Here is a 24,722-nt window from a genome sequence, read left to right as displayed (position 1 = left end):
CTACTAGTCTGTTCCCTATCAGATGACCTTCCGACACACTACTAGTCTGTTCCCTATCAGATGACAACAATCTCCCCACCTTCTGACACTACTAGTCTGTTCCCTATCAGATAACAATCTCCCCCACCTTGACACTACTCAGAGTCTGTTCTGTTCCCTATCAGATGACAACAATCTCCCCCACCTTCTGACACTACTAGTCTGTTCCCTATCAGATGACACTTCCAACACTACTAGTCTGTTCCCTATCAGATGACAACAATCTCCCCCACCTTCTGACACTACTAGTCTGTTCCCTATCAGATGACAACAATCTCCCCCTACCTTCCAACACTACTAGTCTGTTCCCTATCAGATGACAATCTCCCCCACACTACTAGTCTGTTCCCCCACCTTCTGACACTACTAGTCTGTTCCCTATCAGATAACAATCTCCCCCACCTTCTGACACTACTAGTCTGTTCCCTATCAGATAACAATCTCATCCACTAGTCTGTTCCCTATCAGATGACAATCTCCCCCACCTTCTGACACTACTAGTCTGTTCCCTATCAGATAACAACAATCTCCCCCACCTTCTGACACTACTAGTCTGTTCCCTATCAGATGACCTACCGACACCACTAGTCTGTTCCCTATCAGATGACAATCTCCCCCACCTTCTGACACTACTAGTCTGTTCCCTATCAGATAACAACAATCTCCCCCACCTTCCAACACTACTAGTCTGTTCCCTATCAGATGACAACAATCTCCCCCACCTTCCAACACTACTAGTCTGTTCCCTATCAGATGACAACAATCTCCCCCACCTTCCAACACTACTAGTCTGTTCCCTATCAGATGACAACAATCTCCCCCACCTTCTGACACTACTAGTCTGTTCCCTATCAGATAACAATCTCCCCCACCTTCTGACCACTAGTCTGTTCCCTATCAGATGACAACAATCTCCCCACCTTCTATCAGATGATCTCCCCACTACTAGTCTGTTCCCTATCAGATGACAACAATCTCCCCCACCTTCCAACACTACTAGCCTGTTCCCTATCAGATGACAATCTCCCCCACCTTCTGACACTACTAGTCTGTTCCCTATCAGATAACAATCTCACCCACTAGTCTGTTCCCTATCAGATGACAACAATCTCCCCCACCTTCCGATACTACTAGTCTGTTCCCTATCAGATGACCAGAGGGAGAATTATCATCGTTTTGAGTGAGTTTTTCAAGGATTTCAAAGTGTTGGAAAATGACATGCTGTTGGTTTTCTCTCCTTTCACCTTCAATGTGGATAACGCTCCCACTGACCTGCAACTTGAGCTGATCCATCTTCAGTCTGATGCAGTGATTGGAGAACTATTCAAAACAATGTCACTGACGAGGTTCCATGCATCTCTCGATTAACAAAACTTTCCAAAGATTAGGAGTCATGATCAGATGTTTGTACTGTTTGGGTCAACTTATGTATGTGAACAGACATTTTCAGTGATGAAACATAAGTCAAGGTACAGATCATCTCTTAGACTCTCTCAAGTAGTTTAAATGTAATGTTGAGCTCTCTCTCTCGTGTATTTGTGCATACCCGTTAAGAGTTCTGTCCGTGGTGCTGAATGCAGTGTACTTTGCCTCCCATGTAGTTCATTGCATGTTTAATAATAAATATCTACCAAAAGGAGAACATGGTTTATTTCTGTGCATGTTAAAAAGTAAAATAAGTAGCAAATCTGGACGTGATTTACAGTAGATATATCTGTCACAGTCATACACATGTATAATCCTGTAATATGATTTTTTAAATGTATTTTTATTTAACGAGGGAAGTTAGTTAAGAACACATTGAAAATAACAATGACGGCCTAGGAACAATGGGTTAACTGCCTTGTTCAGGGGCAGAACAGATTTTTACCTTGTCAGCTCGGGGACTCGATCTTTCGGTTACTAGTCCAATGCTCTAACCACTAGGCTACCTGCCACGCGATTCTGGGCAAAAATATATTCTAATGTGGCCCTCCATGGAAAATAATGACCAGGCGTGCTCTAGAACAACAGTGCATATTTCTATACTATAGAACGTTTAACTTTATACTAGAACATTCAAGTCAAAGAACTGACAGGAAAACATACTTTCTTCAATGTTTTAATAAAAATGTGTAACATCAGAAAGACAAACAAAAAAAAGGGGAAAAAAGTGGAAAACCACAAACTCCACTACGGAGTTGTTTTATCAAAAGATTAAAGAAACGTATTAATGAGCATGTTGCTCACGGTCTTCAAAATATCTAGAAGATTAGTTAATGATTACTATTCCCAACAACGCTGTTCATGTAATCAGCCAGCCAATCAGCTGTGTTCTCTACCAACATGGCTACCCACCATGGTGAAACCAGGCCCAGATAGAAACTCACTGGTCAAACACGGCCACCTGGCTGTCATACCTGGGTACTACAGTCATGACAAGCCATTACAGAGTCATCAGAAAGACTCCACTAGCACCACTGAAATCCAGTCCAAGATGGAGGCAGGGTAGTGAACTCAGACACGGTTTGTTGTAACGTCTGAGGCTGCAGGACCCTGATGCTGTCCAGTGTCAGGTAAGGCGCTGTTTGGCTGTGGAGTCTTCGTCAATGGGGGTTTCCTCAGTGGTGAGGGATTTTGTTTGGGCTCTGTGGTAGTGTGTTGGTACAGAGGGGTCAGAGGTACAACAGAGGGGTCTCAGTCGGTGGTAGTACGTCTGTACCAGAAGCGGGCCCTGAAGTCATCACTACAGGTCATGAACCCTGGGTTGGTGGGGGAGTGGACGATACAGCGGACGATGTTGTTGTGACCCAGGGACAGAAGGTTCTTCCTCTCTGCAGATCGGGAGTCCCAGCAGCATAGAGAGATGGTTCTCTCATCAGGCAGCAGAACATAGTCCTCTGTGTGGTTGAACACACCCTGGGTACGATGCATCTGACGACCACTCAGACCAGCACCTGACGGGAGGAAGACACACACAAGTTATGGGCAAGAATGATTCCACATCAGAGTAACATTGTCCTGACGCAAACAAAACACCACCCCAGACCTCCTCTCGCTTTGTCCTGACTCAACCCATCCCAGAACTCCTCTCTCTTTGTCCTGACTCAACCCATCCCAGACCTCCTCTCTCTTTGTCCTGACTCAACCCATCCCAGACCTCCTCTCTCTTTGTCCTGACTCAACCCATCCCAGACCTCCTCTCTCTTTGTCCTGACTCAACCCACCCCAGACCTCCTCTCTCTTTGTCCTGACTCAACCCACCCCAGACCTCCTCTCTCTTTGTCCTGACTCAACCCATCCCAGACCTCCTCTCTCTTTGTCCTGACTCAACCCATCCCAGACCTCCTCTCTCTTTGTCCTGACTCAACCCATCCCAGACCTCCACTCTCTTTGTCCTGACTCAACCCATCCCAGACCTCCTCTCTCTTTGTCCTGACTCAACCCATCCCAGACCTCCTCTCTCTTTGTCCTGACTCAACCCATCCCAGACCTCCTCTCTTTGTCCTGACTCAACCCATCCCAGACCTCCTCTCTCTTTGTCCTGACTCAACCCATCCCAGACCTCCTCTCTCTTTGTCCTGACTCAACCCATCCCAGACCTCCTCTCTCTTTGTCCTGACTCAACCCATCCCAGACCTCCTCTCTCTTTGTCCTGACTCAACCCATCCCAGACCTCCTCTCTCTTTGTCCTGACTCAACCCATCCCAGACCTCCTCTCTCTTTGTCCTGACTCAACCCATCCCAGACCTCCTCTCTCTTTGTCCTGACTCAACCCATCCCAGACCTCCTCTCTCTTTGTCCTGACTCAACCCATCCCAGACCTCCTCTCTCTTTGTCCTGACTCAACCCATCCCAGACCTCCCTCTCTTTGTCCTGACTCAACCCATCCCAGACCTCCTCTCTCTTTGTCCTGACTCAACCCACCCCAGACCTCTCTCTTTGTCCTGACTCAACCCATCCCAGACCTCCACTCTCTTTGTCCTGACTCAACCAACACCACCTCAGATAAATAAATAATGAAACATGTTCAATTTGGTTTAAATAATGCAAAAACAAAGTGTTGGAGAAGAAAGTAATATGTGCCATGTAAAAATATGTGCCATGTAAGAAAGCTAACGTTTCAGTTCCTTGCTCAGAACATGAACATATGAAAGTTGGTGGTTCCTTTTAACATGAGTCTTCAATACTCCCAGGTAACAAGTTTTAGGTTGTAGTTATTATAGGAATTATAGGACTATTTCTCTCTATCATTTTGTATTTCATTAACCTTTGACTATTGGATGTTCTTATCGGCACTTTAGTATTGCCAGTGTAACAGCATAGCTTCCGTCCCTCTCCTCGCCCCTACCTGGGCTCGAACCAGCAACACATCGACAACAGCCACACTCGAAGCATCGTTACCCATCGCTCCACAAAAGCCACGGCCCTTGCAGCGCAAGGGGAATAACTACTCCAAATGTAAAAGGGAGTGACGTTTGAAACAGTATTCGCGCACACCCAGCTAACTAGCTAGCCATTTCACATTGGTTACACCAGCCATTAGGCTGATAGGCTTGAAGTCATAAACAGCGCTGTGCTTGTGAAGAGCTGCTGGCGAAACGCATGAAAGTGCTGTTTGAATGAATGATTAAGGGCCTGCTGCTGCTCAGTCAGACTGCTCTATCAAATCAGACTTAATTATCACATAATAACACACAGAAATACGAGCCTTTGGTCATTAATATGATCGAATCCGGAAACTATCATTTCGAAAAAACAAAAACGTTTATTATTTCAGTGAAATAGGAACCGTGGCATCCCTAAGTCTAAATATTCTTGTTACATTGCACAACCAATGTATGTCATATTTACGTGAAATTCTGGCAAATTAGTTCGCAATGAGCCAGGCAGCCCATACTGTTGCATATACCCTGACTCTGCGTGCAATGAATGCAAGAGAAATGACAATTTCACCTGGTTGATATTGCCTGCTAAACTGGATTAGTAGTTATAACTAGTGATTATGATTTATTGTCTTTTATAAGATAAGTTTAATGCTAGCTAGCAATTTACATTGGCTTCTACTACATTCGCGTAATAGGCAGACTACTGGTGGAGTACAATGGTTAGAGCGTTGGACTAGTTAACTGTGCGGTTGCAAGATTGGAACCCCAGAGCTGACAAGGTAATAATCTGTCGTTCTGCCCCTGAACAAGGCAGTTAACCCACAGTTCCTGGCAGTCATTGAAAATAAGAATGTGTTCTTAACCAACTCGCCTAGTTAAATTTAAGATATATATATCCTAATTAAATCGGATATACCGATTAATCAGTCGACACCACCCCAGAACACCTCAGCCCCTCTCCCTGTCTATTCCCCAATAACACACTCATCTTAGGGGATAGGTAAGGGTTTAAGGCTAGTGTCTGGGGGGGTGTTAAGGCTAGTGTCTGGGGGTGTTAAGGCTAGTGTCTGGGGTGGGGTTAAGGCTAGTGTCTGGGGGTTAAGGCTAGTGTCTGGGGGGTTAAGGCTAGTGTCTGGGGGTTAAGGCTAGTGTCTGGGGGGTTAAGGCTAGTGTCTGGGGGGTTAAGGCTAGTGTCTGGGGGGGTTAAGGCTAGTGTCTGGGGGGGGGGGTTAAGGCTAGTGTCTGGGGGGGGTTAAGGCTAGTGTCTGGGGGGTGTTAAGGCTAGTGTCTGGGGGGGGTTAAGGCTAGTGTCTGGGGGGGGGTTAAGGCTAGTGTCTGGGGGGGGTTAAGGCTAGTGTCTGGGGGGGGTTAAGGCTAGTGTCTGGGGGGGGTTAAGGCTAGTGTCTGGGGGGTTAAGGCTAGTGTCTGGGGGGTTAAGGCTAGTGTCTGGGGGTTAAGGCTAGTGTCTGGGGGGGGGGTTAAGGCTAGTGTCTGGGGGGTTAAGGCTAGTGTCTGGGGGGTTAAGGCTAGTGTCTGGGGGGTTAAGGCTAGTGTCTGGGGGGTTAAGGCTAGTGTCTGGGGGGTTAAGGCTAGTGTCTGGGGGGGGTTAAGGCTAGTGTCTGGGGGGTTAAGGCTAGTGTCTGGGGGGTTAAGGCTAGTGTCTGGGGGGTTAAGGCTAGTGTCTGGGGGGTAAGGCTAGTGTCTGGGGGGTTAAGGCTAGTGTCTGGGGGGGGGTTAAGGCTAGTGTCTGGGGGGTTAAGGCTAGTGTCTGGGGGGGGGTTAAGGCTAGTGTCTGGGGGGGGTTAAGGCTAGTGTCTGGGGGGGGGTTAAGGCTAGTGTCTGGGGGGGGGTTAAGGCTAGTGTCTGGGGGGGGTTAAGGCTAGTGTCTGGGGGGGGTTAAGGCTAGTGTCTGGGGGGTTAAGGCTAGTGTCTGGGGGGTTAAGGCTAGTGTCTGGGGGTTAAGGCTAGTGTCTGGGGGGTTAAGGCTAGTGTCTGGGGGGTTAAGGCTAGTGTCTGGGGGGGGGTTAAGGCTAGTGTCTGGGGGGTTAAGGCTAGTGTCTGGGGGGTTAAGGCTAGTGTCTGGGGGGTTAAGGCTAGTGTCTGGGGGGGGGTTAAGGCTAGTGTCTGGGGGGTTAAGGCTAGTGTCTGGGGGGTTAAGGCTAGTGTCTGGGGGGTTAAGACTAGTGTCTGGGGGGTTAAGGCTAGTGTCTGGGGGTTAAGGCTAGTGTCTGGGGGGTTAAGGCTAGTGTCTGGGGGGTTAAGGCTAGTGTCTGGGGGTTAAGGCTAGTGTCTGGGGGGTTAAGGCTAGTGTCTGGGGGGGGGTTAAGGCTAGTGTCTGGGGGGTTAAGGCTAGTGTCTGGGGGGTTAAGGCTAGTGTCTGGGGGGTTAAGGCTAGTGTCTGGGGGGGGGGTTAAGGCTAGTGTCTGGGGGGTTAAGGCTAGTGTCTGGGGGGTTAAGGCTAGTGTCTGGGGGGTTAAGGCTAGTGTCTGGGGGTTAAGGCTAGTGTCTGGGGGGTTAAGGCTAGTGTCTGGGGGGTTAAGGCTAGTGTCTGGGGGTTAAGGCTAGTGTCTGGGGGGTTAAGGCTAGTGTCTGGGGGGTTAAGGCTAGTGTCTGGGGGGTTAAGGCTAGTGTCTGGGGGGTTAAGGCTAGTGTCTGGGGGTTAAGGCTAGTGTCTGGGGGGTTAAGGCTAGTGTCTGGGGGAGTTAAGGCTAGTGTCTGGGGGGTTAAGGCTAGTGTCTGGGGGGTTAAGGCTAGTGTCTGGGGGGTTAAGGCTAGTGTCTGGGGGGGGTTAAGGCTAGTGTCTGGGGGGGTTAAGGCTAGTGTCTGGGGGGTTAAGGCTAGTGTCTGGGGGAGTTAAGGCTAGTGTCTGGGGGAGTTAAGGCTAGTGTCTGGGGGGTTAAGGCTAGTGTCTGGGGGGGGTTAAGGCTAGTGTCTGGGGGGTTCGGGTAAGAGGTTACCTGTGTATTTGACCAGGGGGCGCCCGGTGGAGATCTCCCACAGTTTGGCGACAGAGTCTTTCCCGGTGGAGAGGACGTACTTGGAGTTCTTCGAGAAGACAGCGGAGCAGACCTCCGCCCCATCATGGGCCTTATCAAACGTCATCACACAGCGGTTAGACACACCGTCCCACAGCTTGATACTGCCGTCCTTACTGCACGTCACATAGCTGGAGACGCAGAATGAGCAGAGGGTTAAAGGGAGTCAGGGACTGAGCCAGTCTAGTGAACCCACCTGTTGACACTGTCAGGGTTAAGGTCATGTGTTGGGGACCTAAGGGCTGTGGCAGTTATATTCTGTCAGGGTTAAGGTCATGTGTTGGGGACCTAAGGGCTGTGGCAGTTATATTCTGTCAGGGTTAAGGTCATTTGTTGGGGACCTAAGGGCTGTGGCAGTTATATTCTGTCAGGGTTAAGGTTATGTGTTGGGGACCTAAGGGCTGTGGCAGTTATATTCTGTCAGGGTTAAGTCATTTGTCATGTTATATTCTGTTGGGGACCTAAGGGCTGCGGCAGTTATATTCTGTCAGGGTTAAGGTTATGTGTTGGGGACCTAAGGGCTGTGGCAGTTATATTCTGTCAGGGTTAAGGTCATGTGTTGGGGACCTAAGGGCTGCGGCAGTTATATTCTGTCAGGGTTAAGGTCATGCGTTGGGGACCTAAGGGCTGTGGCAGTTATATTCTGTCAGGGTTAAGGTCATGCGTTGGGGACCTAAGGGCTGTGGCAGTTATATTCTGTCAGCTGGTTATTGTCAAGCAGAAGACTGCCCGTCTCACGGTAATGGACCGTTAATGAACATAAACATGTTGATCATCTCCAGGCCTCCATTCAAGCTGATGATGCACCTTTGGAACATCTACATTTTAAAGTCTAATAAATCACCTGATTAAACACCATCACAATAAACTCATTTATTTATTTTAGGCAGGTCTAAAGAAACACTATCTGAAGAAAATGTATTTCAGAAGAACAGAATATGAGTTGGCCTGCTATGTTATCTGGCTATAGACTGTAGGCTTGTTCATTTATCAGACTAGATACTGTATGTTATCTGGCTATAGACTGTGGGCTTGTTCATTTACGGCAACTGCTCCGCCCTCAACCGTAAGGCTCTCCAGAGGGTAGTGAGGTCTGCACAACGCATCACTGGGGGCAAACTACCTGCCCTCCAGGACACCTACACCACCCAATGTTACAGGAAGGCCATAAAGATCATCAAGGACAACAACCACCCGAGCCACTGCCTGTTCACCCCGCTATCATCCAGAAGGCGAGGTCAGTACAGGTGCATCAAAGCTGGGACCGAGAGACTGAAAAACAGCTTCTATCTCAAGGCCATCAGACTGTTAAACAGCCACCACTAACATTGAGTGGCTGCTGCCAACACACTGACACTAACACTGACTCAACTCCAGCCACTTTAATAATGGGAATTGATGGGAAATGATGTAAATATATCACTAGCCACTTTAAACAATGCTACCTTATATAATGTTACTTACCCTACATTATTCATCTCATATGCATACGTATATACTGTACTCTATATCATCGACTGCATCCTTATGTAATACATGTATCACTAGCCACTTTAACTATGCCACTTGGTTTACATACTCATCACATATGTATATACTGTACTCGATACCATCTACTGTATCTTGCCTATGCTGCTCTGTACCATCACTCATTCATATATCCTTATGTACATATTCTTATCCCCTTACACTGTGTATAAGACAGTAGTTTTGGAATTGTTAGTTAGATTACATGTTGGTTATTACTGCATTGTCGGAACTAGAAGCACAAGCATTTCGCTACACTCGCATTAACATCTGCTAACCATGTGTATGTGACAAATAAAATTTGATTTGATTTATCAGACTAGATACTGTATGTTATCTGGCTATGATATAGACTGTAGGCTTGTTCATTTATCAGACTAGATACTGTATGTTATCTGGCTATAGACTGTAGGCTTGTTCATTTATCAGCTTTCTATTCCGCAACAAAGCCTCCTTCACTCACGCCGCCAAACTTACCCTAGTAAAACTGACTATCCTACCGATCCTCGACTTCGGCGATGTCATCTACAAAATTGCTTCCAACACTCTACTCAGCAAACTGGATGCAGTTTATCACAGTGCCATCCGTTTTGTCACTAAAGCACCTTATACCACCCACCACTGCGACTTGTATGCTCTAGTCGGCTGGCCCTCGCTACATATTCGTCGCCAGACCCACTGGCTCCAGGTCATCTACAAGTCCATGCTAGGTAAAGCTCCGCCTTATCTCAGTTCACTGGTCACGATGGCAACACCCATCCGTAGCACGCGCTCCAGCAGGTGTATCTCACTGATCATCCCTAAAGCCAACACCTCATTTGGCCGCCTTTCGTTCCAGTTCTCTGCTGCCTGTGACTGGAACGAATTGCAAAAATCGCTGAAGTTGGAGACTTTTATCTCCCTCACCAACTTCAAACATCTATCTGAGCAGCTAACCGATCACTGCAGCTGTACATAGTCTATCGGTAAATAGCCCACCCATTTTTACCTACCTCATCCCCATACTGTTTTTATTTATTTACTTTTCTGCTCTTTTGCACACCAATATCTCTACCTGTACATGACCATTTGATCATTTATCACTCCAGTGTTAATCTGCAAAATTGTAATTATTCGCCTACCTCCTCATGCCTTTTGCACACAATGTATATAGACTCCCCTTTTTTTCCCTACTGTGTTATTGACTTGTTAATTGTTTACTCCATGTGTAACTCTGTGTTGCTTATAAGTCATTGCCATTATTTTATAGAATGAGAAAATTAAAAACTTAGCTGAATAAAATAGAAAGGATATTTTTCCCCATTCCTGGGGCGAGTATGAAGTGGCTACGTTGAGCGTAAAAGTTATGATTTGAAACTGGTCCTAAATGCTAGATTTAGACTTACATGGTAACTTTAGTTGTGAATAATACAAACCTTAGAATGTCTTAGAAATCAAAAGATACACTACATGACCACAAGTATGTGGACTAGAGGTCGACTGATTAAGATTTTTCAACGCCGATACCGATTAAATCGGCCAATTTTATTTATTTATTTGTAATAATGACAATAACAACAATACTGAATGAACACTTATTTTAACTTAATATAATACATCAATAAAATCAATTTAGCCTCAAGTAAATAATGAAACATGTTCAATTTGGTTTAAATAATGCAAAAACAAAGTGTTGGAGAAGTAAAAGTGCAATATGTTCCAATGTAAAAGCTAATGTTTCAGTTCCTTGCTCAAGAACATATGAAAGCTGGTGGTTCCTTTTAACATGAGTCTTCAATATTCCCAGGTAAGAAGTTTTAGGTTGTAGTTATAGGAATTATAGGACTATTTCCCTCTATACCATTTGTATTTCATTAACCTTTGACTATTGGATGTTCTTATAGGCACTTTAGTATTGCCAGTGTAACAGTATAGCTTCCGTCCCTCTCCTCGCTCCTCCCTGGGCTCGAACCAGCAACAACGACAATTAGCGCGCGCTAACTAGCTAGCCATTTCACTTCGGTCACAGGAGCCTCATCTCGGGAGTTGATAGGTTTGAAGTCATAAACAGCGCAATGCTTGACGTACAACGAAGAGCTGCTGGCAAAACGCACGAAAGTGCTGTTTGAATGAATTTTTACGCACCTGCTTCTGCCTACCACCGCTCAGTCAGATACTTCGGTGCTTCTATGCTCAGTGAAGATTATATGCAATGCAGGACACGCTAGATAATATCTAGTAATATCATCAACCATGTGTAATTAACTAGTGATTATGATTGATTGTTTTTTATAAGACAAGTTTAATGCTAGCTAGCAACTTACCTTGGCTTACTACATTTGCCTAACAGGCAGTCGAGAGAGAGGCAGGTCATGGTTGCGTTGGACTAGTTAACTGTAAGGTTGCAAGATCGGAACCCCCGAGCTGACAAGGTGAAAATCTGTCGTTCTGCCCCTGAACAAGGCAGTTAACACACTGTTCCTAGGGCGTAATTTAAAATAAGAATATGTTCTTAACTGACTTGCCTAGTTAAATAAAGATTAAATAAAAGGTGTAAAAAATAATAATAAATAGGCAAAACGGTGCCTAAAAATACAGATTTCCGACCGTTATGAAAACTTGAAATCGGCCCTAATTAAATCGGCCATACCGATGAATCGGTCGACCTCTAATGTGGACACCTGCTCATCGAACATTTCATTCCAAAATCATTGGCATTAATATGGAGTTGGTTCCCCCCTTTGCGGCTATAACAGCCCCCGGTCTTCTGGAAAGTCATTAATATGGAGTTGGTCCCCCCCTTTGCTGCTATAACAGCCCCCAGTCTTCTGGGAAGTCATTAATATGGAGTTGGACCCCCTTTGCTGCTATAACAGCCTCCACTATTCTGGGAAGGTTTTCCACTAGATGTTGGAACATTGCTGCGGGGACTTGCTTCCATTCAGCCACAAGAGTATTAGTGAGGTCGGGTACTGATGTTGGGTGATAAGGCCCAGCTCACAGTCGGCGTTCCAATTCATCAAAGATTTTCGATGGGGTTGAGGTCAGGGCTCTGTGCAGTGGGCCAGTCAAGTTCTTCCACACCACAACCTCCCGAGTGGCGCAGCAGTCTATGGCACTGCATTACAGTGTTGAGGCATCAAGACAGACTGGGGTTTGATCCCAGGCTGTCACAGTCGGCCATGACCGGGAATCCTATAGGGCGGTGCACAATTGGCCCAGTGTCGTTCGGGTGCGGGGAGGGTGTGGCCAGGGGGCTTTCTTTGGCTCATTGCGCTTTAGCGACTCCTTGTGGCGGGCCGGGAACCAGCAAGCTGGCTTCAGTCGTCAATTGAACGGTGTTTCCTCCCAACACATTGATGCAGTTGGCTTAAGTGTTAAGAAGCGTGGTTTGGCAGGTTGTTTCGAGGGACACATAACTCGACCTTTGCCTCTCCCAAGCCCGTTGGGGAGTTGTAGCGATGAGCCAAGTGAATATCACCAAATTAGGGATAAAAAGGATAACGTTTTTTCCTATTATAAATGATCTTCTACACCGATTGACAAACCATTTCTGTATGGACCTCGCTTTGTGCATGCTGAAACAGGAAAGGGCCTTCCCCAAACTGTTGCCACAAAGTTATTGATGCTATAGCGGTAAGATCTCTCTTCACGAGAACTAAGGGGCCTAGCAAGAACCATAAAAAACAACCCCAGACCATTATTCCTCCTCCACCAAACTTCACAGTTGGCACTATGCATTGGGGCAGGTAGCGTCTCCTGGCATCCACCAAACCCACATTCATCCGTCGGACTTCCAGATGGTGAAGCGTGATTCATCACCTCAGAGAAAGCGTTTCTACTGCTCCAGGGTCCAAAGGCAGCGAGCTTCACACCACTCCAGCCAACGCTTGGCAATGCGCATAGTGATCTTAGGCTTGTGTGTGGCTGCATGGAAAACCATTTAATGAAGCTCCCGACGAACAGTGCTTGTGCTGACATTGCTTCCAGGGGCAGTTGGGAACTCAGTAGTGAGTTTTGCAACCGAGGACAGTGGTCCCGTTCTGTGAGCTTGTGTCGCCTACCACTTCGAGCCATTGTTGCTCCTAGACATTTCTGCTTCCACATTGAAAGTCACTGAGCTCTTCAGTAAGGCCATTCTACTGCCAATGCTTGTCTATGGAGATTGCATTGCTGTGTGCTCGGTTGTATATACCTGTCAGCAACGGCGGTGGCTGAAATAGCAGAATCCACTAACTTGAAGAGGGTGCCCACATACACCTGTAAATATAGTGTAGTGGGCTGAATGAGGATTTGACAAAGTCACCAAAAAGGCTTGCGCTCTGTTCCTCAGGCTGCACACGCTGTTCTCTCATCAAGTGATCATATTTTCACTATTCAGAATATTCTCAGTTTAAATCTGGTCTTTGCTAATATGTTAAATGTTTAGATTTAGAATGGTCTGTTATGAACCGGACAGGAACAAGGGGAAAGTCACCCGTATGCCCTAGACCAGTGGTTCCCAAACGTTTTATAGTCCCGTACCCCTTCAAACATTCAACCTCCAGCTTTAAGAAAGTTAACCATTTTCACTGTAGTGTCCAAAACGTCTTTCAAGCTGTCAGGCATTTCCTTGGCAGCAAGAGCCTCTGGGTGGATGCTGCAGTGTACCCAAGAGCCTCTGGGTGGGTGCTGCAGTGTACCCAAGAGCCTCTGGGTGGATGCTGCAGTGTACCCAAGAGCCTCTGGGTAGATGCTGCAGTGTACCCAAGAGCCTCTGGGTAGATGCTGCAGTGTACCCAAGAGCCTCTGGGTAGGTGCTGCAGTGTACCCAAGAGCCTCTGGGTGGGTGCTGCAGTGTACCCAAGAGCCTCTGGGTGGATGCTGCAGTGTACCCAAGAGCCTCTGGGTGGATGCTGCAGTGTACCCAAGAGCCTCTGGGTGGATGCTGCAGTGTACCCAAGAGCCTCTGGGTGGATGCTGCAGTGTACCCAAGAGCCTCTGGGTGGATGCTGCAGTGTACCCAAGAGCCTCTGGGTGGGTGCTGCAGTGTACCCAAGAGCCTCTGGGTGGATGCTGCAGTGTACCCAAGAGCCTCTGGGTGGGTGCTGCAGTGTACCCAAGAGCCTCTGGGTGGGTGCTGCAGTGTACCCAAGAGCCTCTGGGTGGGTGCTGCAGTGTACCCAAGAGCCTCTGGGTGGGTGCTGCAGTGTACCCAAGAGCCTCTGGGTGGGTGCTGCAGTGTACCCAAGAGCCTCTGGGTGGGTGCTGCAGTGTACCCAAGAGCCTCTGGGTGGGTGCTGCAGTGTACCCAAGAGCCTCTGGGTGGGTGCTGCAGTGTACCCAAGAGCCTCTGGGTGGGTGCTGCAGTGTACCCAAGAGCCTCTGGGTGGGTGCTGCAGTGTACCCAAGAGCCTCTGGGTGGGTGCTGCAGTGTACCCAAGAGCCTCTGGGTGGGTGCTGCAGTGTACCCAAGAGCCTCTGGGTGGGTGCTGCAGTGTACCCAAGAGCCTCTGGGTGGGTGCTGCAGTGTACCCAAGAGCCTCTGGGTGGGTGCTGCAGTGTACCCAAGAGCCTCTGGGTGGGTGCTGCAGTGTACCCAAGAGCCTCTGGGTGGGTGCTGCAGTGTACCCAAGAGCCTCTGGGTGGGTGCTGCAGTGTACCCAAGAGCCTCTGGGTGGGTGCTGCAGTGTACCCAAGAGCCTCTGGGTGGGTGCTGCAGTGTACCCAAGAGCCTCTGGGTGGGTGCTGCAGTGTACCCAAGAGCCTCTGGGTGGGTGCTGCAGTGTACCCAAGAGCCTCTGGGTGGGTGCTGCAGTGTACCCAAGAGCCTCTGGGTGGGTGCTGCAGTGTACCCAAGAGCCTCTGGGTGGGTGCTGCAGTGTACCCAAGAGCCTCTGGGTGGGTGCTGCAGTGTACCCAAGAGCCTCTGGGTGGGTGCTGCAGTGTACCCAAGAGCCTCTGGGTGGGTGCTGCAGTGTACCCAAGAGCCTCTGGGTGGGTGCTGCAGTGTACCCAAGAGCCTCTGGGTGGGTGCTGCAGTGTACCCAAGAGCCTCTGGGTGGATGCTGCAGTGTACCCAAGAGCTTCTCGGTGGATGCTGCAGTCTACCCAAGTGGCGTCGGGAGCAACTGCTTGCACGCGCGTTACCACTCCACTAGGTCTCACTGTCATGGCTTTTGCGCCATCAGTACAGATACCAACACATCTTGACCATCAAAGTCCATTTGATGTCACAAAGCTGTCCAATACTTTTTTTTTTAAATATCCTCGCTTGTTGTCCTGGTTTCCAGAAGAGGATGTCTTCCTTAATTGACCCCCCATAAACGTAACAGACGTACACCAGGAGCTGTGCCAGGCCCGCCATGAGTCTGTTGACTCATCCAGCTGTAACACATAAAATTCGCTGGCTTGTATGCGAAGCAGTAATTGTTTCAAACATCTCCTGCCATGTCACTGATGCGTCGTGAAACAGTGTTGTTTGATGAAGACATTGTCTGTATAGTTTGTTTGGGCCTTTTCCCCCAGCATTGTCCCAGCAGCAGGAAGAATGAAGTCCTCCACAATAGTTTGGGTCTTGCCTGTCCCAGCCACTCGGTAGCTCACCACTGGGGCGGCAGTGTAGCCTAGTGGTTAGAGCATTGGACTAGTAACCGAAAGGTTGCAAGTTCAAATCCCTGAGCTGACAAGGTACCAAATCTGTCGTTCTGCCCTTGAACAGGCAGTTAACCCACTGTTCCTAGGCCGTCATTGAAAGTAAGAATTTGTTCTTTACTGACTTGCCTAGTTAAATAAAAGGTAAAAAAATATAAGATGCTTCTCTCCCTTTCTTATTATTAATGGTATCTGTTGCTTTTATACATGTCTTACTACTCAGAAACATACTTATTCACACTCGAAAAACTCCTGTGACTTTCAAGTTGTCATGTTTCGTTTCTAAATGTCTGTGCAAGAGTAACGGTTAATGTGATTGGATGAGTAACGGTTAATGTGATTGGATGAGTAACGGTTAATGTGATTGGATGAGTAACGGTTAATGTGATTGGATGAGTAACGGTTAATGTGATTGGATGAGTAACGGTTAATGTGATTGGATGAGTAACGGTTAATGTGATTGGATGAGTAACGGTTAATGTGATTGGATGAGTAACGGTTAATGTGATTGGATGAGTAACGGTTAATGTGATTGGATGTTAATTATTTGACTAGGTTACCTGTATTTGACATTGTTGTTGAACACGCTGAACACTGGATGGTTTAATTGTATTTTTGGCAGTGAAACAAAAATACTCAGGCAAGAAAAAAACCTCACCCAGATGTATAGCCCCATTGGAAAACATCAATGGACTTTCTGAACACGTGAAGAAAAATAATTTAAATATATATATATATATATATATATATATAAAAAGTGAATCACATTTTGATCTGGCATAACCACGACAGCATTGCACCCAGTTTGGGAATACCTGATCTAGAGGGTTAGAGGTCAGGGCTTACCTATTAGCATTAGGGTTGTAGTTGACTCCACTGATGGTGTCAGTGTGCTGGTCTAGAGGGTTGCAGGAGACGAAGCATTGGAAGGTGTTCACGTCGTAGAGGCGGAGGGTCGGGTGCTGTGTCCCCACCAAAAGGAAGTCACCTGACGGGTGGAAGGAGATGGCACGCAGCATCTCTGCTTCCTGTGTGGAGCAGACACAGAGACACACTACTGTTAGTATATCTAATCCAGGGTTGCTAACAGCTGGGCTCAAAAAGGTGACAATTACATTATTTTCAGAGGAGAGTTGTCACAACACCAACATTTTACTATGTGATAAAAAGCCAATTCTCACCAAGTAGTAATATGATACCACAGGTTTGCCCCGCCAGCACGCCTGTTCCCATTTTCTATAGGTTCTGCCCAAACCCCTGATATCTCTACTCAACACAACTTCCTGTTTTCTAAATGGTTCTGCACACCCCCCCCAGCTCCCCATCGACATCTACACCCCCCAGCTCCCATCACTGTCTACACAAACAGACAATCTGAGAGGAGAACGTTGTTACCTGTACCCGTCTAAAGGCCCCACCCCTGTTGCTACCTGTACATGTTTGAAGGCTCTCTTGGCAGAGGGCTTGGAGTAGTCAAACAGTTTGAGGGTGTAGTCACGTGACCCAGACGCCAGGATCTGTTCCGTGGGGTGGAATGCCAGACACGTGACCTCATCCACGTGGTCGTACAGTGTTCTGATCACAGGGTGGTTCTCCATGTTCTGCTGGGCTGTCTCATTCATCATCACCTAGAACACATAGGAACATTAATGTTCTGATCACCTAGGTCTTATTACAGCACACCGTTCTTATTAGACAAATACAGGTAGGTCTCTATCATAGTGTTGCATGGTATACCAAAACTTCTGTACCCTCCCGTGATACAAAAAACAAAGTTTCGGTGCTAGAATTTGTTACATTCGGTCTGTCAAATGTCTCGAGAGGCTCAAATCTGTCTATCAGAGCAGCCCCTTTATAAAACAAAGTGCAGAGCCTGCTCCACTTCCTCATTCATCACCATCTGTCTGGCTGCATTATCTCCCCACTCATGTTGCACACAAGTTAACCTACTTGAATAATGCAACACGGCAGGTAAAGATGTTCAAACTGTTCGCAAAACAATGTCCATACAGGCTACAACACTTTACAATTCAAGACCATACCACTATCTTCCAGATTTAAATGTAGGCTAACTTTCCTTGCTAGTTGACAGCTGAATTCACCACCCTAGTACACCGTTTGTGATATGAAACCATAAGGCAATATATGCTGATTTCATTATATGTTCTCAGATTTACCATTCAAATAAATTATTACCATTCTTGTTTTGTGGTTAGATTGGTAAAAACAAAATCAAATTGATTGTATAATTGATTCAACTAATGCATACATGGCTGTCTAAAATGTTTTTCATACAAATGTAATGATATTGAAGTCAAAAGATGGCCACTGATTGATCAGAGCAGTAGCTGAGTTTCTGTCTGGATCAAGTGCCATTCTGTGACTTTGGCTAATAGGCCTTTTTTTGGTGGTATTGCGTATTGTGATACTCAACCTGGTATGGAGTATTGTGATACTCAACCTGGTATGGAGTATTGTGATACTCAACCTGGTATGGAGTATTGTGATACTCAACCTGGTATGGAGTATTGTGATACTCAACCTGGTATGGAGTATTGTGATACTCAACCTGGTATGGAGTATTGTGATACTCAACCTGGTATGGAGTATTGTGATACTCAACCTGGTATGGTGTATTGTGATACTCAACCTGGTATGGAGTATTGTGATACTCAACCTGGTATGGAGTATTGTGATACTCAACCTGGTATGGAGTATTGTGATACTCAACCTGGTATCGCGACAACACTACCCTCTCGGTTTCATCCTCGATCACTTCTGTTCAGTTATTAGTGAATACAACCAAGGCTCTTGTCAAAAGTAGTGCACTACACAGGGAATAAGCTACAATGTCAGCCCTCTGTCTCACCTCTATGGGCATGGCACTCTTGGCCAGCATACGTTCTGTGTCCAGGACTTTGATGGAGGCGTCTGCAGAGCCTGTAGCAATGAGCTGCCCGTCCCGGCTGTAGGTGGCCACGCGACAGGGACCCTTATGAGACGTCACGTAACAAGTCTCGTACTCAGACGCCTCGGGGGACATGGACTGGACGTCAGCGTCAAACTCCAGGTCGATGCCAACGCCTGGTGCCACTGTGTCAGACCGCCCGATGGCATACTGCACCGCGCTGTCATCATTCTCCATGCCTGGAGAGAGGAGGTTGGATGGAGAGATACAGTTTTACAACCGATCAAACTGCAGACATTGAGCTATCTTGTGCACCACAGTCATCATTCTCCTTGCCTGGGGGTGAATGGAGCAATACAGTTGATTAAAACAGTGACACAACACTACAGACATTTAGCTAGCAAACTACACTGTCGCCATTCGCTATGTCTTGGGAGGACAGGATGGATGAAACAGTGGAGCAGTATAGTTCCAAAACAACCACACTGCAGACATGTAGTTAGTATTCTCCTACGAGCTAGTCCACTACCCACTCACCTATCTTGGCCAGCTGCATGAGGTTCTCAGAGGGTGACACGACGCTCTGTGGCTTCACCTCCGTGATGAGGTTGTTGGCGATGTTGGTGTAACCGTCATACAGCAACTGGCTGATGATCAGCCGGTACAGGTGCTGTCGGTCCCGCAGCGTCGGTTTGGGACGGTACATCTCCGCTCAGGCTTCTTCAACGAACTTGGCTGAAATCGATCAAAACATGGTCATCATTATTTGCTACAAATCAAAAACGTTTTTATTATGGACTTTTAACTTCTGTAACTTCAACTAGCTAGCAAAGAAAGCTCAACTATCATGCGAATAGTATGGAAGCCCACTGGCTGGTTAAATAACTAACGTTAGCATACCAACGGGACCTACAATGCAAGATAGCTGCTGTAACTAGCTACGACAAAACCATTCGTAACATTCACACTACAAACATAAATCGTAGACCGTACAAACTGTTAACAAGCACCTTATGTTTTACAATAATAACCAACCGAGTTTAGGGAAGTAAAATCAAATAACGTTAAATGAAAATGCATTGATTGAACTTATCTACTGCTAGCTAGCTAGCCCAACATTGTGCAAGCAACGACTGCACCAAACGGGTTAAAAACTTGGTTTAATTGGTTGCGATCATGTATAACACAACAAGAATATCAAGAAAATGTATCAAACTTAAAGAAACGTTAGCTACATACAGAAAACCTTTCAAATGTTGCAAAAATACCTTTGCCTTGGTTCAAGGGACGCTTGAGGTTACAAAGCATGCGCTGCGTAACTGCGTCACTTGCATCACGTATCACATCTTTGCGTCGGTACGTAACGGGGCGTGGGTTTTGACCATAGAAATGACAATGAATAGAACGTACTTAGAAGCTCTTACCCTGGCTGGTAAACAAACGGGTACACTCAAAATGGCTGCCTGGTAATGTGTTGCAATCATTTCCATGGTATGGTTTGGAATGTTCTCTCAACTGATGTTGGATTTACCTGGTAATGTAGAATGTTCATTCAAAGGATGCTAACTGATGGCTCATGCAATGATATTTTTGTTTTATTTAATATAAATTGTGTTAACTCAACAAATCACACAGCACAGATTGAAGGGTGCATTTCCTGCTTTTACTTTCTGGCATGGGTACACTCAAAATGGCTGCCAGTCCACCCATTATGCCATCACTGACTTGAATGGAGATGGCCTTTCTATTCATTCTTATTTCTGTTTTTGCTGTGCTCTAAACAACTGGCAACTAAAAAAAAAAAAAACATCAGCCATTCATCAGCCATCTCCAACTGGGAAAAATAGTTTTGAACTGTAATCCAACTTGGAGTTCCAAGTCAGAAACTCTGGCATCTTTCTAGCGCACTGACTTTCCGACCTGAAGATCACTGACGTCATGATTTGACCTCAGGTTTCTTTCAGAGTTCCCAGTTGTCTTGAAAGCACCATTTGTTCACAAGCTTCCCCAGGTAACACGAATGTCTGGCCCACATTTGGCCTGATTCCGGCATGCCAGATCTAAATCTGCTGGCCTGGGTCTAGCAGCCGGATCCGGCCCGAGTCCGAAATTAATGACGGTACAGACTAGGCCCGATCTGGCAGCCTGAACGGAGACAGAATTGGCCCAGCAATGGCCTAAATTCACTCAATTCTACCCCCCAACCACTAAAAAAAGATTTATATTAAATGTAAGTAATAATATTTATATTAAATGTAAGTAATAATATTTTATTAAATGTAAGTAGTAATATTTTATTAAATGTAAGTAGTAATATTTATATTAAATGCAAGTAGTAATATTTTATTAAATGTAAATAGTAATATTTTATTAAATGTAAATAGTAATATTTTTAAATGTAAGTAGTAATATTTATATTACATGTAAGTAGTAATATTTGTATTAAATGTAGGTAGTAATATTGCAGCTATCAACTGAACTATGAATGAACATAAACATAAAAAATAAATTCTCATTTTAAAACTGTAACTTAAATAGATGGAATTGACTTTGTGTGGGTGTCATCCCTCCACAGGCAACATCTGTGTACAGTAGCATGGATGTATCCAAAGAAATGTCACTAGAAAACAGCTCAATCAAATGCAAATGCAGCTACTTAGAATAAAATCAATATGCAGAGTTGACACGACTATGTTAGCCATAGTTGACTAGATAACTAGCAAGGGATCAGAACATTGCCAGCCTGCCTAGCAATCAAATAAATAGAATGAACAACAAGTCCACTTCTCTAGCAACCTAACCGATACAACTAACAACGAGGTATAGTGGAATGATGAAATAGTATACACATTCACTGGTAAAAATGTGTGATTGTTTTCTTTGGAAACGGTGGTATAAGTTGGATAAAGCCCTCCGTTCTGTACATTATCTTGAACTAATAAACACGGTACCAAGTACAATGTCGTCCATTATTTCCAGATAATGTACAAAGCGTCAGTGTTTATCTCTTACATGTATGTGTGTATGTAAATGCATCTACAGTTGAAGTCAGAAGTTTACATACACTTAGGTTGGAGTCATTAAATCTCGTTTTTCAACCACTCCACAAATTTCTTGTTAATAACAAACTATAGTTTTGGCAAGTCGGTAAGGACATCTACTTTGTGCATGACACAAGTAATTTTTCCCAAAAATGTTTACAGACAGATTATTTAATTTATAATTCACTGTATCACAATTCCAGTGGGTCAGAAGTTTACGTACACTAAGTTGACTGTGCCTTTAAACAGCTTGGAAAATTCCAGAAAATGATGTCATGGCTTTAGAAGCATCTGATAGGCTAATTGACATAATTTGAGTCAATTGGATGTGTACCTCTGAATGTTTTTCAAGGCCTAACTTCAAACTCAGTGCCTCTTTGCTTGACATCATGGGAAAATCAAAAGACCTCAGAAAAAAATTGTAGACCTCCACAAGTCTGGTTCATCCTTGGGAGCATTTTCCAAATGCCTGAAGGAACCATGTTCATCTGTACAAACAATAGTATGCAAGTATAAACACCATGGGACCACGCAGCCATCATACCGCTCAGGAAGGAGACGTGTTCTGTCTCCTAGAGATTAACGTACTTTGTTGCGGAAAGTGCAAATCAATCACAGAACAGCAGCAAAGGACCTTGTGAAGATGCTGAATGAAACCGGTACAAAAGTATCTAAATCCACAGTAAAACGAGTCCTATATCGACATAACCTGAAAGGCTGCTCAGCAAGGAAGAAGCCACTGCTCCAAAACCGCCATGTAATCAAATCAAATCAAATCAAATTTTATTTGTCACATACACATGGTTAGCAGATGTTAATGCGAGTGTAGCGAAATGCTTGTGCTTCTAGTTCCGACAATGCAGTAATAACGAGCAAGTAATCTAACTAACAATTCCAAAAAAAACTACTGTCATACACAGTGTAAGGGGATAAAGAATATGTACATAAGGATATATGAATGAGTGATGGTACAGAGCAGCATAGGCAAGATACAGTAGATGATATCGAGTACAGTATATACATATGAGATAAGTATGTAAACCAAGTGGCATAGTTAAAGTGGCTAGTGATACATGTATTACATAAGGATGCAGTCGATGATATAGAGTACAGTATCAACGTATGCATATGAGATGAACAATGTAGGGTAAGTAACATTATATAAGGTAGCATTGTTTAAAGTGGCTAGTGATATATTTACATCATTTCCCATCAATTCCCATGATTAAAGTGGCTGGAGTAGAGTCAGTGTCATTGACAGTGTGTTGGCAGTAGCCACTCAATGTTAGTGGTGGCTGTTTAACAGTCTGATGGCCTTGAGATAGAAGCTGTTTTTCAGTCTCTCGGTCCCAGCTTTGATGCACCTGTACTGACCTCGCCTTCTGGATGGCAGCGGGGTGAACAGGCAGTGGCTCGGGTGGTTGATGTCCTTGATGATCTTTATGGCCTTCCTGTAGCATCGGGTGGTGTAGGTGTCCTGGAGGGCAGGTAGTTTGCCCCCGGTGATGCGTTGTGCAGACCTCACTACCCTCTGGAGAGCCTTACGGTTGAGGGCGGTGCAGTTGCCATACCAGGCCGTGATACAGCCCGCCAGGATGCTCTCGATTGTGCATCTGTAGAAGTTTGTGAGTGCTTTTGGTGACAAGCCGAATTTCTTCAGCCTCCTGAGGTTGAAGAGGCGCTGCTGCGCCTTCCTCACGATGCTGTCTGTGTGAGTGGACCAATTCAGTTTGTCTGTGATGTGTATGCCGAGGAACTTAAAACTTGCTACCCTCTCCACTACTGTTCCATCGATGTGGATGGGGGTGTTCCCTCTGGTGTTTCCTGAAGTCCACAATCATCTCCTTAGTTTTGTTGACGTTGAGTGTGAGGTTATTTTCCTGACACCACACTCCGAGGGCCCTCACCTCCTCCCTGTAGGCCGTCTCGTCGTTGTTGGTGATCAAGCCTACCACTGTTGTGTCGTCCGCAAACTTGATGATTGAGTTGGAGGCGTGCATGGCCACGCAGTCGTGGGTGAACAGGGAGTACAGGAGAGGGCTCAGAACGCACCCTTGTGGGGCCCCAGTGTTGAGGATCAGCGGGAGGAGATGTTGTTGCCTACCCTCACCACCTGGGGGCGGCCCGTCAGGAAGTCCAGTACCCAGTTGCACAGGGCGGGGTCGAGACCCAGGGTCTCGAGCTTGATGACGAGCTTGGAGGGTACTATGGTGTTGAATGCCGAGCTGTAGTCGATGAACAGCATTCTCACATAGGTATTCCTCTTGTCCAGATGGGTTAGGGCAGTGTGCAGTGTGGTTGAGATTGCATCGTCTGTGGACCTATTTGGGCGGTAAGCAAATTGGAGTGGGTCAAGGGTGTCAGGTAGGGTGGAGGTGATATGGTCCTTGACTAGTCTCTCAAAGCACTTCATGATGACGGATGTGAGTGCTACGGGGCGGTAGTCGTTTAGCTCAGTTACCTTAGCTTTCTTGGGAACAGGAACAATGGTGGCCCTCTTGAAGCATGTGGGAACAGCAGACTGGTATAGGGATTGATTGAATATGTCCGTAAACACACCGGCCAGCTGGTCTGCGCATGCTCTGAGGGCGCGGCTGGGGATGCCGTCTGGGCCTGCAGCCTTGCGAGGGTTAACACGTTTAAATGTCTTACTCACTTCGGCTGCAGTGAAGGAGAGACCGCATGTTTCCGTTGCAGGCCGTGTCAGTGGCACTGTATTGTCCTCAAAGCGGGCAAAAAAGTTATTTAGTCTGCCTGGGAGCAAGACATCCTGGTCCGTGACTGGGCTGGGTTTCTTCCTGTAGTCCGTGATTGACTGTAGACCCTGCCACATACCTCTTGTGTCTGAGCCGTTGAATTGAGATTCTACTTTGTCTCTGTACTGGCGCTTAGCTTGTTTGATAGCCTTGCGGAGGGAATAGCTGCACTGTTTGTATTCAGTCATGTTACCAGACACCTTGCCCTGATTAAAAGCAGTGGTTCGTGCCTTCAGTTTCACACGAATGCTGCCATCAATCCACGGTTTCTGGTTAGGGAATGTTTTAATCGTTGCTATGGGAACGACATCTTCAACGCACGTTCTAATGAACTCGCACACCGTATCAGCGTATTCGTCAATGTTGTTGTCTGACGCAATACGAAACATCTCCCAGTCCACGTGATGGAAGCAGTCTTGGAGTGTGGAGTCAGCTTG

The 24,722-nt window shown here is 46.1% G+C and overlaps 1 protein-coding gene across 2 annotated transcripts; it reads right to left on the bottom strand.

Annotated features, from left to right (window-relative positions):
• Nucleotides 1-2,126: 2,126 nt before the first annotated feature.
• Nucleotides 2,127-19,875, bottom strand: cstf1 (cleavage stimulation factor, 3' pre-RNA, subunit 1). Of its 2 annotated transcripts, none has more exons than XM_042329560.1 (7): nt 19,757-19,875; nt 19,026-19,223; nt 18,450-18,727; nt 17,011-17,208; nt 16,427-16,608; nt 7,364-7,572; nt 2,127-2,975 (listed from the first exon to the last, which is right to left on the bottom strand). In XM_042329560.1, exons 2-7 carry the CDS (start codon nt 19,192-19,194, stop codon nt 2,716-2,718), a joined length of 1,296 nt encoding a protein of 431 aa, XP_042185494.1. In that variant the 5' UTR covers nt 19,195-19,223; nt 19,757-19,875; the 3' UTR covers nt 2,127-2,715. The 2 variants fall into 2 exon arrangements, with proteins under 2 accessions (XP_042185494.1, XP_024261974.2); XM_024406206.2 differs by lacking the exon at nt 19,757-19,875 and adding an exon at nt 19,728-19,752.
• Nucleotides 19,876-24,722: the final 4,847 nt, after the last annotated feature.

This window comes from Oncorhynchus tshawytscha, linkage group LG02 (genome assembly GCF_018296145.1).
Source record: "Oncorhynchus tshawytscha isolate Ot180627B linkage group LG02, Otsh_v2.0, whole genome shotgun sequence".
Taxonomy (NCBI): domain Eukaryota; kingdom Metazoa; phylum Chordata; class Actinopteri; order Salmoniformes; family Salmonidae; genus Oncorhynchus; species Oncorhynchus tshawytscha.
Note: the sequence above shows the minus strand (reverse complement) of the source record. Positions and strands in the feature narration are given on the sequence as shown.

What these genes read in the sequence shown, in the direction of transcription:
- cstf1 (XM_042329560.1), bottom strand. Translation starts at nt 19,194, where the DNA reads ATGTACCGTCCCAAACCGACGCTGCGGGACCGACAGCACCTGTACCGG. An exon ending in CATGCAGCTGGCCAAGATAG is followed by an intron (nt 18,728 to 19,025) that starts GTGAGTGGGTAG and finishes TCCTCTCTCCAG; the next exon opens with GCATGGAGAATGATGACAGC. An exon ending in AGAGTGCCATGCCCATAGAG is followed by an intron (nt 17,209 to 18,449) that starts GTGAGACAGAGG and finishes TATGTGTTCTAG; the next exon opens with GTGATGATGAATGAGACAGC.